The 12,642-nt window shown below is 31.3% G+C and overlaps 2 protein-coding genes across 7 annotated transcripts; one reads left to right on the top strand and one right to left on the bottom strand.

The window, feature by feature from the left end:
• The first annotated feature begins 314 nt into the window (after positions 1–314).
• LOC108750919 (probable tRNA pseudouridine synthase 2) lies at positions 315–2,463 on the top strand. Of its 4 annotated transcripts, none has more exons than XM_018490783.1 (4): positions 315–547; positions 1,458–1,866; positions 1,957–2,093; positions 2,162–2,463. In XM_018490783.1, exons 1-4 carry the CDS (start codon positions 397–399, stop codon positions 2,419–2,421), a joined length of 957 nt encoding a protein of 318 aa, XP_018346285.1. In that variant the 5' UTR covers positions 315–396; the 3' UTR covers positions 2,422–2,463. The 4 variants fall into 4 exon arrangements, with proteins under 4 accessions (XP_018346285.1, XP_018346290.1, XP_018346286.1 ...); XM_018490788.1 differs by lacking the exon at positions 315–547 and adding an exon at positions 675–735; XM_018490784.1 differs by lacking the exon at positions 315–547 and adding an exon at positions 764–946.
• Positions 2,464–4,432: 1,969 nt separating this feature from the next.
• LOC108750925 (ribonuclease 3) lies at positions 4,433–12,370 on the bottom strand. Of its 3 annotated transcripts, none has more exons than XM_018490804.1 (11): positions 12,126–12,370; positions 10,975–11,585; positions 8,988–9,231; positions 8,457–8,651; positions 8,016–8,373; positions 7,507–7,927; positions 6,138–7,089; positions 5,868–6,077; positions 5,478–5,800; positions 5,163–5,308; positions 4,433–4,654 (listed from the first exon to the last, which is right to left on the bottom strand). In XM_018490804.1, exons 1-11 carry the CDS (start codon positions 12,144–12,146, stop codon positions 4,461–4,463), a joined length of 3,675 nt encoding a protein of 1,224 aa, XP_018346306.1. In that variant the 5' UTR covers positions 12,147–12,370; the 3' UTR covers positions 4,433–4,460. The 3 variants fall into 3 exon arrangements, with proteins under 3 accessions (XP_018346306.1, XP_018346305.1, XP_018346304.1); XM_018490803.1 differs by having other exon boundaries at positions 10,975–11,983; positions 12,126–12,188; XM_018490802.1 differs by having other exon boundaries at positions 10,975–12,370.
• Between the last annotated feature and the right edge of the window lie 272 nt (positions 12,371–12,642).

Raw genomic sequence — 12,642 nt, 5'->3', positions numbered from 1 at the left:
CTTAAGCCAATGAACCAATCAAGATACTGCTTTAGATTACGTAATCTAACGGGAATGGAAATAACAGTTAACCTCGCAGATGAATTTCAACCGGTCGAAACTCGCTTTATAAATAAGTTTACTGCTATTTCTATTTCCATTAGAATACATAGATCTAAAACAGTATCCTGATTGGCTCATCGACTTAAATTCACGTCTTAAGATTACTGTTACAGAAATTTTGTGTGCGGCAGTCTTTATCCCGAATCTACAATAGGTTTTTAAGCCTTAAGTCATAAGGAATGGACGAATCACAATTAATTATTCTCCTCGCATACGACTGTAGTTGATCAATTTTTTACGACTTAAAGCTTAAAACACCTATTGTAGATCCAGACTTATTGTTTTTTCGATAAGATGATAAATACTCTGTCTTCGAAAATGGAAAAGCTGGTTTTCGACTCTAGGATAGCATGGAAAGCATTAAATGGAATATTTGCTGTTTACAAACCACCAATGGTTACGTATTTAGGCGCACGGGATACCATAATTTATCGTCTCTGCGAAGGTTAGAATATCATTATGTTTTGAAACTTATTCTTATCAATATTCTATAATAGCTGCGTTCGGTAATGCAAATCTGAGGCATCGGAGTGCTCTTATAGCATATGTCACGTGTACTGTAGAAAAAGAGCATTCCGACACCTCAGATTTGCATTGCTGAACGCAGCTATTAATGGATAATATTATTTCAATGTAAGAAGTGACGAAATAAGACTCTTTAATATTAAAAATAAATAAGGAAAAGTACTCTGGCAATGAGAGTCAAGCGCAAGTAATTGGAGTACAACAAAATTATCAGATTTATTAATCAATAAATAATAAATGTTTCGATATTCTGAGCCATCATCAGTAGATATATTATTTGTACATGTTATTGTCTCAAGCTCCACTTGGAAAGTTATATGTATGTCTCTTACAATGTTTACAAAACCAAGTATTATTTCATGCTTTTTTAAATTAAATTCCTCCTTGTTTCTTTATTCCTTTAAGTAATGTATTGTTTTATTTTAAATACAAAATAATGCAACTGAAAGCAGTGTTCTCTCTCTTTCTCTCTCTCTCTCTCTCTATCAAGTCTACACTTTTTATTGTTATGTATATTTGTTCGGACATGACATAATTTTTATTCTTTGTCTTCTTCCTTTTTGCCATTTTTAATTATCATTTAATTTTTTATATTCACTTATGAAGCTTTTTCCTGAATTATTTATTTTGGTTTAGTTAAAGTAAAATGTATGTTTGTTTTTATTTAGTACTCTTTTATTGCCCGTTTGGATCTTCTTATTTTTCTTTGTAGTATTATTCCAAGTAGCACATAATGTGCTTTGCAGACGCTGATGTGCTACTGAGAAGAGGTGATCTTATTAAAAAAAAAAAGTATATAACCTATGTCAAAAACAATTTGTAATTTCTAGATTTGAACAGTATGCGTGTACGTCAACCAATCAAACATGTCTGTATAGAAGGTGATACAACTAAGGCGATGAAAGTATTTATACATCCGAGCTATGCGGATCATCCATTAGTCGTAGGTCCACGATATCAACCTAAAGACTTCATATTGATATGCGCTAATTATCTGAGTAGAGACATGTCTGGCCTCATGGTCTGCGGTATTAATGATGGTGCCAAATGGGTTCATAAATTGAAAGAGTCCAAATCTCCAACTAGTTATAGAGTTAAAGGCCTTTTAGGACAAGCAACAGACACATATTTTATAACTGGAAAAATCATCGAGAAGTCTACATATAAATACATTAAGCGGGATGCAATTGATAAAATATGCGCTTCCATGCAAGCTGCTCATCAGAGAAAGATGTTTGAGTACGTTGTATGATAGATATATATGACATTAATTAATATTATGGCTTAATATATATCGAGTATTGTAGTTTAATTATGTCTTTTTCCTAGATTGTGTGGATTAGATATGCAGAGTCAAGCTGCATATGAATTGGCTGTGCAAGGTCCGATAAGACCTGTTGACATAAACATTCCAATGATATACAATATAAAATGTATAGATTTCAAATCTCCTGAATTCACATTAGGTAAATGTAATAATTTTTGTTAAATTATAAAATCATATGTGATAAAATGATTTTTTTACCTTTTTTAGAAATTGTTTGTATAAACGAGAATGATATGTATTTGAAAACTTTGATTCATGATTTGGGAATACAGCTCCATAGTGTCGCTACGTGTACTCAAATACAGTGTTTTCGGTATGCGTTATTTGATCTAAATCTTGCCTTGTTGAAAAAACATTGGGAGCTGGAAAACTTTTGTAATAATATTGTACAATGTAACACTATAATTAATGAAAATAGGTATTTGTTGAAACAAGGTAGTCCGATATTGATAGAACGAAATAAATAATTGAAATCTTTTAAACTGTAATCAAATGTACATAATAATAATAAGCCATATAAATTGATAGTAAAAAGAAAGACTTCTATGATTTATACTATAAATTATATTTTTCATTCCATAAGAGAACAATCAAGTTTAATCGAACATTAGTAGAATGGAAGTAAAATCGAAACCTTTTAAATTGTATAATTAATAATATAATTAATAAGTGAATTCAGTAACATATATGCGCAAATTAATACAAAGCATATTTCTTTAATATTCTTTTTATATCATATGAATACATCATCATTAATAGATTCAGTGTGCCTTTCAACAAGCGACACAAATGACACGGTATGATACAATGGATCATTACATCCTTCTTGTTTACCAATGTTAAACAAAGATGACATGATCACTGTGTCGTACTGTGTCACTTACTCTCAGTTATTATAAAATCAGCTATCCTGTGCGCGCGTGCGCACAATTTATACGAATGTCGTTAATCATTTTATGGAGATATCTCATGTATAACATTGTTAAATGGGTACATTACTGGGTTATTGGGATTCTTCCATGTATGGACAATTCTTTAACTTTTCGGTGTCACACTTTCGTAAAATTTTACGATTACACTGGGTCAATTAGACAATTGATGATGCCATCTAAAACTATCTGATTAAAAAAAAAAAAGGAATATATTTTGAACATTATAATTTTATTAATGATAACATTACGAACTAAATATGTTTAAAAAATTCTTGAAAACGTACATATAAAAAAAGTAAACTGTAATGTAAAAAAAATCAATTTTATTTTTTAGCTTTTTTAAATTAAAATTTTAGAGTGGTACTCCGAAAACGTAATACTTTCAAGCAAAAATATGTACTATATAGCGCGCGTTTTAACAAATATATTTTTCTGATATGTGAAGAAAAAAGAAATATTATTTTCTTTTTAAACAGCTGCCACATATTATTGACATGTTTTTGAATAGTTAACTATTTCAATCTCTAGAGAAGACCTCTAACTTTTGATTGATAATCGCATAAGGCTCGATTACAAGCTACGCCGTAAAAGTTATACAGCCCCAAATTCGGACTATAAGTTATTTTCATCTATCGTGATAACAGAGGATTAATATAGAAGATGGATCTAAATTATGGAAAAGACAAGGAATATAAGTACAGTGATTGATTTTACAAATGCTGCAACGCGTTTGTAGAACGAAGTGGACCGCATTCAAAATGACAAAAATCGAATCAATGGCTGCGTTCAGCAGAGAAAACAGCTTTGCAACTATTATATAAAATTCTTCAATACGATTGGTTCTTGCTTTTGGTTCCTTATATATCTAAACGTATAAACTAATCATATTGTAGAATGCTAAATCAGCCATTATATGAAAAGGCTAATGATATTTCATAAAAAACAAAAAAACTAAGATCTTCACATATTTTTCGCAATAAATTATTCGCAGTTGAGATTCTTATTAGCATCAAATTATATTAATAAGGTATTCTTATAAGATGCTTATTAGCATCAATATTATTAAATTAGTAAGCATTTAATATGTGATATTACTACTTTAATTTTGTTCATGATTATGATTCAAGACAAAAAGATTACACACGGTTTGATATGTATATAAATTCACATCAAAATATATATATATATATATATATATATATATTTAAAATACTTAAAATTCGCTCTGGCCGAAAATAGGATTTCTCTTAATTAAATTTAAGAGCTTTACAGTTATCAGGAACTAATTAAATAAGGTATTATGACACAAAACAACTATAACACTATAGTACTATATAATTGTAAATTATAAGTTAAAACAGAACCGGATGAGTAAAAGATTGAGTATGAAGATATAAAAAGAGACATGCTGTGCATGATATTGTTAAATGTAAAGAAGGTTCAGTTATATTTGCATTAAAATTAATGTTTCTCTAATTTAACTATTGTAAAAATTTTTATATTATGTTCTATGTATTTTTTTTCTACGAAAATCATGATATTTTTATTATATGAATAACAATAGTAAGAAATTATTAAGTTTCTCTTTTTTTGGGAGTAATACGTTCCCTACTACGACTTCTTCTCCTTTGGCTACAATCAGAATCATCGGATCTGTCATATGATCTTTTTTCAGATTTTCCTTTTACTCTCTGTTTGTTCGGCCATTGTTGCATCTTCATACTTTTTGCTATTACACGTTTTTGATGATCCAGTTGCGGGAATAAATCTACAAAAGTAATCCAAATTTTTATTTAAAATTGTAAAAATTGTATTATAATTAAAATAGACTATTTTCTAAATTTTAAATATAAAGAACAATTTATTCTTTGTTCAATCACATATTTGATGATTTCAATAAAATTTTAATTTAAAGATTATACAGGATCAATCAGAGTCGTTGAACCAGCTTTTTACCCTATGAGAAAATAATTGCACACGTTACAATTCAATTAGGTATAAAGTCGATAATTTTCTCATTGGGTAAAAAGTTGATTCAACGACTCTGATTCATCCTGTATGTATTGCTAAGAAAAAAAATTTTTTTTTAATCGGTCACTTAGCTCAAAAGTTTCCATTTTATGCCAAAAGTACACTCTAAATTTTTATTTAAAAATATTAAGATTTAGAGGTCGCTAGTGTGTGTGTGTGTGTGGGGGGGGGGCGTCTGTGTATGTGTGTGTGTAGATTATTGATTATTTTCAATTCTATATAATTATTATTTTTATTTGTAATACCTTGTGATTTTTCTAAAGCTTCTTTGGCAGAATTCATTTCCGCTTCTTGAATACTATGCCCTGAAGCCGTAGCTAAACGTTTTCCTTGGAAATATACAGCGACTGTATAAACCCTTGTATTAGTTGGTCCTTTACACTCGATGACTCTAAAAAAAAAGCAAGCCACATTAGAATGCTATATAAAAATAAATCTTTTGCATCATTTGTTCCTTATATCTCTAAGAAGAAAATTTAGACATTTGCAAAAATAAATACTATATACACTTATGTAATTTTACAGAGGTTTTTTTCATAGGCAAAAAAATAAAAACTTACTTGTACACGGGAATATCTGGTTCACCACCGTCCATAGTTCTTAACGTTAAGCAACACTGTTGTAATTTGCTCTTTGGATCATTCCAGTCTTGATTCATAATAAAATCTTGTAAACGTGGGAAGAAGCATACATCACAAAATACGTGACAATACTTTAAACCCTTATCGACATAAAGTGCGCCAAGAAAAGCTTCTAATAAATCTGCTCTGTCTTTTGTTTTCAATTCAGCTTTTGGATTCCCATAAAGAGCATACTGAGTCATACCGAGGTCGTCACAAACGACCGCTTGCGTTTTATTATTTACGAGAGAACTTCGTAATAACTGCAACAAAATGATTATAAATTTAATAGAAAAAAAATTATCAAAACAATTTACGAACAGTGCTTACCGATAAATGTCCCTCATGATGTTCCGGAAAGTACTTATACAAATATTCAGAAACGATAAGCTGCAACACAGTGTCTCCTAGGAACTCTAGTCGTTGATTAGATCCTAATGTTAAATTAGTATATCCTATACTACGATCTGTGAACGCTCTAGCAAGAAGACGAATATGAGTGAATTCTATTCCGATTGATTCCTCGAACTTGGTTAATTTCTGATAACATAAGAAAAAGTGATTTCATAGTTGAAAGTTTGTTCAAATGCTGATTAATACCTGTAACAGTTCAAAGCTGGAAATCCATTGTCTGTCTCCTGTCGGCTCCTGTTCTTGAAGAGGATGTCGTGGATAATTGACCCAAACTTTGGCAAGATCCTCTTCACCTTTAAAAAGTGTCTCTCCAAAAACCCGATCAGCCACTTCTATTCCTCCATCAAGAAATAGTGAACCCATCAACGCTTCAAAGCAATTCGCCATTGCATGTCTTAACTCCAAGTCATGACAGAGATCGCTACCGTGAGCATAAAGCATATACTCTTCTAAATTCAATTTCTTCGCCAATACAGCAAGATGCTGGTTTTGTACAATTGCTGCTCTGTAAGTAGCCAAACCGCCCTCCTCCAAATCCGGAAACATGTGGAAGAGGTGAATGGAAGTAAGGAACTCGACAACCGCATCACCAAGAAATTCTAACCGTTCATTATGCGCTATTGATGATTCTGTTTCCGTTTTTGCGCCGAATCTGGACATTATGTTTATCAGAGTGTTGATACCACGCTTACGCGTGTTCATATAATGGATCCTGCGGTCGCCGTACTCAGGCTGTCTTATACCGCAATTCGTCAAGGAATTCCGCGCGTGATCCGGATTCGTGCCAAAATTCTCGCGGTAGCTGGGATGCGTGAGAGCTAGCTGGAGTAGATACCTGTTCTTGAATTCGTATCCTAACGTGCGTTCTAGATTATCCAGAGATTTGTGAAATCTCAAATGGCAGACTAATACTGGTATCAACATCGCATGTTGTACAATGTCGCACATAATGCCAGTTCTATAAAATCCTTCGGAGCTGACATCGACCGTGACATCGCGCTTCATTTTGCTCTGAGTACGTAACTCTTGCAACTTATTTTCCTTTGCCTCTAATTTTCTCTTATCTTCGAAGGATGGTTTCGACATGTTTGCGAGTAGATGTCGAAATTTCACGTAATCTCTCCAGGCTTTTTGGTAACTGATAAAAAGCGTGTTCATAGATATAGAATTATATTTAAAGGACAAGCTTTATGTATTAAGAAAAATATAATTTGCAAAAAATTGAAAGAAAGATTTCTTATACATTCATTAAATTTGATCACTTCTAAGAAATTTAACGATTATTTTAGATAAAAAATGTCATAATTACTCTATTATTATAGTACACATAATGATGTTAAAATAAAGTTATGTACTATAATTAGAAAAACATAACTTTAAATTAATCGAAAATCGAAATACATTGATGCAAAAATTTCATTGTGTAAAAATTACCATTATGTAAAAGGTACCAAACAAGAATAAATCAAATCTTGAAATTTGGATTTTAATCTTATTTGATTTAAAATTGTACACCTTTTCAAAATTGTACCAGCTTATCCTGTAAGATACTTACTCTGCATTTCCTGCGTAACTAAGTTGTGGTGGACGGATACCAAAATGAACTATTTCGGGATAAGCAAGCGGTATCTTATTGCACAATTCTTCTTGATTTCTATCCAACTGATCAACACGAACGCTGCACGGTTTCTTCCCTGGATAAGTCACGACCATCCCCTTTACCTCGTCAGCAAAATCTTGCCACTTATATTGTGGCATCGCCACTAATCTTGATAGATTATCTGGATTTATTAAGAGAGTACTACTCTTTATCAAATAATTCAGAACTTCATTCATTGATAGAATCTCTTGACCATTGTCAGTCAAGTCACGTACAAATCTTGGCATAAAATGAAACTGTCCGCAGCCAGATTTGTCCTGTGCTGCATGTAAATCAAAATCTACGAGTTCCAAAATCTCTTTAAATAAATATGTCTCTGTAAACATTTAAAATATTTTGGTTAAGGTAAATAACACGAGAGAAATATTTTTTACATAATAGAACATTTACGAACAATTACTTACGAAAGAAGTCTAGTTCCTGTATTGTAAAATTTTCTGGCAATTTCTCTTCTATATATAGAATTGTATATTCAATATTAAATCTTATAACTTTGCATGTAGGTAACTTAACCAATGGGAAATGAGAAAGCATGGAGAAGCCTTCAAATATAAATTCATGTTCGTCATGTTTAATAATCGTCGGTGTTTTTGTAAGAAAATTGGTCGGTGGACTAATAGTTATTCTATAATGATATAATTTATCTGCATTGTTCGTATTTAAATCACATTTGTTTATCGCACCTTCTCCAGCATAGATCCCATGTCTTATACCTGATCGTCTCGATTTTGCACTGCATCTACATAATGGACCATCATTCATCTATAATTTAAAAAAATCATTATATTTTGAAATGTTTGGGCCAATGTAAAAAAATTGACTTATAAAACATTTCTCGATATTACTTCGCCAGGATCATTAAACCACATTTCAGGATGCAATCTTTGTGGATGCTGTTTCTTTGCCATTAATTCTTCCATTGTTCTATCATCTTCATCCATAGAATTGTCGCTATCAGATGAAGAGCTGCTACTGCAAGCTTCAGATTTATGACGACAAAGACGTGCTCTTGTTTTTCTTGGAGGTGGTTCATAAGGAGGCTAAATGAGATAACATATTATAAAAGTTATGCGTTTCGCGGGTTTCCTCCGTGTCCAAATCCATTCCTGAAATGTCAACATTTCGTGAACCTTGCAGTCCATTTCATCAGGGTGAAGAGCAGCCAGACTGCTACTAAGTATCAGGCTGCTCTTCACCCTGATGAAATGGACTGCAAGGTTCACGAAATGTTGACATTTCAGGAATGGATTTGGACACGGAGGAAACCCGCAAAACGCATAACTTTTATACAGAAAGCACCCGTGAAAGCTTTAAGAATATTATAACATATTATAGTTACACATAGTTTCTTTATATAATTATGGAAACAAATATACCTGCAATTCTCTTGCTGCAGCTGCTCTGTCTATTAACATTTTCTTAAATGTTACACATAATTCTTGTAGTTTCAAAGTACTTTTTACTATTTTTGAATTATTTTCATCCCTGACATAATACAAATCTGCTGGTGATGTACGTGTCCAAATCTTTTTTTCATTTTCAAGTAAACCTTTAGATCCCAATACTGATAATTCATTTAGTTTTCGCTTTATGTCCTTACTCGTTGCACAATAGTTACGCCTAATGTAAAAAAAATAAAACAAATAAAAAGGAACATACAGCCATATACGCAAGATGTTTTTCGCACAAATATATTTAAAATTTTACATGTAAACGTTTCGGTCAAGTCATGACCTATTATCAGTACTATAAAGAAAATGTGAGATGTTAAATAATAAAATTGCGCATTAAGATGTCGAAATACAAAAATCCAAAAATTAATCCTGTTTTTTTAATCTTTTTGACAATAAGTTTCAAATTTATTTCTTGATAATTGTATGTTAAACACGGGATTACCAGATTTCGTGTTTCCATAACTATCAAATATAAGTAAGCTATGTACAAAGTGTAATTATGTACATACATAGCAGTCTTACTATCGGATTGAAAATTTTTCTATTCAAGCTAATTTTCTCCATCAAATAACATCGCATTATAACGTTATATTTTATAGTTATGGAAACACGGAATCTGATAATCCTGTGTTTAACATACAATTATCAAGAAATAAATTTGAAACTTATTGTCAAAAAGATTAAAAAAACAGGATTAATTTTTGGATTTTTGTATTTCGACATCTTAATGCGCAATTTTATTATTTAACATTTCACATTTTCTTTATAGTATTGATAATGATCACGACTTGACCGAAACGTTTACACGTAAAATTTTAAATATATGACTTGTGCAAAAAACATCTTGCGTATGTGGCTGTATGTTCCTTTTTATTTATGTTTTATGTTATCGAGCCACCTCTAATAACTTTTGTTTAAATAAACAAAAAATGTTTATTTCAATTTTTTAGACACATTATGTATAGCTCTTACAAGAAATATGGAAGAAACAAATAAAGTTTGACTAAAGAAAAAGCATTGGAGATATATATTTTGCGATATGGAAATAAATTGTATGGACGAGTATCAGAAGACAAGCAGATTCATAAAATTGGACAAGGATAAGGTGATGTGAAGTAGGCTTTAGAATGAAGAATTGAATACAATTAAAAGCAAGGTTCTAAAGAAATAAAAAAAGAAATAGATAAGGAAACAAAGAGAATGAGGGGAAGAGGAAAGGTTTGTGGTTATTCTACAATGTGCTTTTTGTTTCCTGTTTCTTGCTTTTTGCTATTTTTTACATCTTGTTTTTTTGCTTCTTATCCATTTTTTTGTTTTTTGTCATCTGAGATAAAAGTTAACGAACTTTGGAAGAAACAGGAAACACATATCAACAAATACAATTGTTGATAAAATGGTTGTAAAGAGAGAAGAGGCAAAAAGCAAGAAACAGGAAACAAAGAGCACATTGTAGAATCAGCTTTAGATGCAACATAGGACAAGTATTATGAAGGAGAAAAAATTAGTAGTGACTAAATGTAACTAAACAATAAGCACTGAGAAAGTTTATAAGAAGTAAAACTGTGATATGTAATATAAATAAGTTAAAAGAGAATGTTTGTACAGATCTGTTTTTTTTTTTGTGACAGTGATAGTCTTAAGATACAGCAATAGCTAGGTTAAATAGTTAGTTTAATTAAGTATATGTATAGAGGAAATAAGTTAAAGATATGGATGGATGAGTAGGTTAAATTTTATTTATTTATAAATAATGTCTCTTCTTGATAATGTAAGTAAAAGTAAATAAATCTATACAACTCTTGCATGTAGGAAATATGTAGGATTGTATAGAATAAAAATAAAGTAATCGATTTCTTTTTTCTAGAAAAATAAGTTTTATAATATGCAAGAATATATACAAAAGTCTTACCTATACTTCTCTAACAATATCTCTCTCTCAGTAAGACCTTTTGTTCGTTTACTGTTATTAGTTAATATAGTGTCCTTGGTTAAATGAGACTCTCGTGATTTTGATCTTTTCTTACTTCTATTGCTTATGTACGATTCTTCTGAGCAAGATGTATGACTTCCATGTTGTTTAGATTTTTCAAAATGCTTGCTATCGTGTGAAGAGTCCCGCAAAGTAGATATTTCCCTATTATGATGACGATATCTGTCTCTGTAATCTTCATATTGTGATTTATATAATTTCTCATGTATACTATGTGGACTTTTAGATCTCTGTTTGCTAACTGCATGCTTGGACATTTCTTTGTTATTATACCTCCATTCTTCCATTCTTTGCGATGCTTCATATGTTTGCGTCAGATGTAATCTCTCTTTGTCATTATACTTTGATATATTTGTATCATACCATGAAGTAGATGCATATGTTGTCCAATTCGTGGAAGAGTTGTTAGAGTACCATTCATTACCAGTATTATCATTGTATATATTTTCAGATTTCGTATTCCAGTTGGCATAATTTTCATTCATATATTCTTGTGCAGAATCCATTTTGCCATAATACTGATCGCCACACTGTGAATTCATTTGGTTCTGATAAGGGATATTATTGGGGAAATTAGTTTCATTTTGATAGGTATTAGGTGTATAGTACATTGAATTTGTCAAGTTGACATCAGAGGGAATATTTGATATAGTTGAAGAAGGAATGTTTGATACATCAAGAGAAATATTTGGAGGAGGTACGCTGTAGGAATATGACGAATTATAATTGGGAGGTTGAGAATAGTCAGAAAAATTTGATATCTGAGGAGTTGGATAATATTGTGTGTTCTGCTGAAACATCTCAGTATTCCAACAATATGTCTGGTCTGTATTCATCATTGAGGGATCTGTCATTTTTATGCGAAATTATTTCCCTTGAAAGTAATTCTTAAGAAAAGCTCAACATATATAGCATGTTATTCTGATAACTAGAACAGCAAAAATTTACTAGTATAAACTTTTTTTATCCTTTATTTTATACCTGTTGAGGCAATACTTCTTTTTTTAATTATAAATTAAGTGTATTCAATTAAGCATTAAAACTTTGACACATTACAGTTGCTTCTGTACCTTATTAATCATTTTCCTCATGTTTTTAATAACCTTTAACTTCAGATTATTTTTTCAGTTCTCTTTCACATATAAGATGTATTATTTTACTAATTCCTTTTGATACAAAATAATGCATTATTTAACACACTTTCTACTTCTTCCTTCATAACTACTTCATGCTTATTAATTATATCATTATACCATTATATCCATTACTAATTATATCATTTTTAACCACATTCACAACTGCGATAAATCATAACTCCTACATGCAGAACGCGCCAACGCGGCAACGTTTAAGGTGCATTTCATGCAGCGAAGCTTCGCTGGCAAAGACCATCCCCCCCCCCCCATCGACTCCGTTGATTCGAGCGAAGCTTCACTCATAAGCTGCGTTCGGTAATGCAAATCAGAGGCATCGTAGTGCTCTTATATTATAGCATATATGTCACGTGTACAAAAAGAGCACCCCGATGCCTCAGATTTGCATTGCCAAACGCAGCTATAGTTCAGCACTGGCCTAGTTTTCACCGAG

The sequence above is a fragment of the Trachymyrmex septentrionalis genome, unplaced genomic scaffold, assembly GCF_001594115.1.
Source record: "Trachymyrmex septentrionalis isolate Tsep2-gDNA-1 unplaced genomic scaffold, Tsep1.0 scaffold383, whole genome shotgun sequence".
NCBI lineage: Eukaryota > Metazoa > Arthropoda > Insecta > Hymenoptera > Formicidae > Trachymyrmex > Trachymyrmex septentrionalis.
Note: the sequence above shows the minus strand (reverse complement) of the source record. Positions and strands in the feature narration are given on the sequence as shown.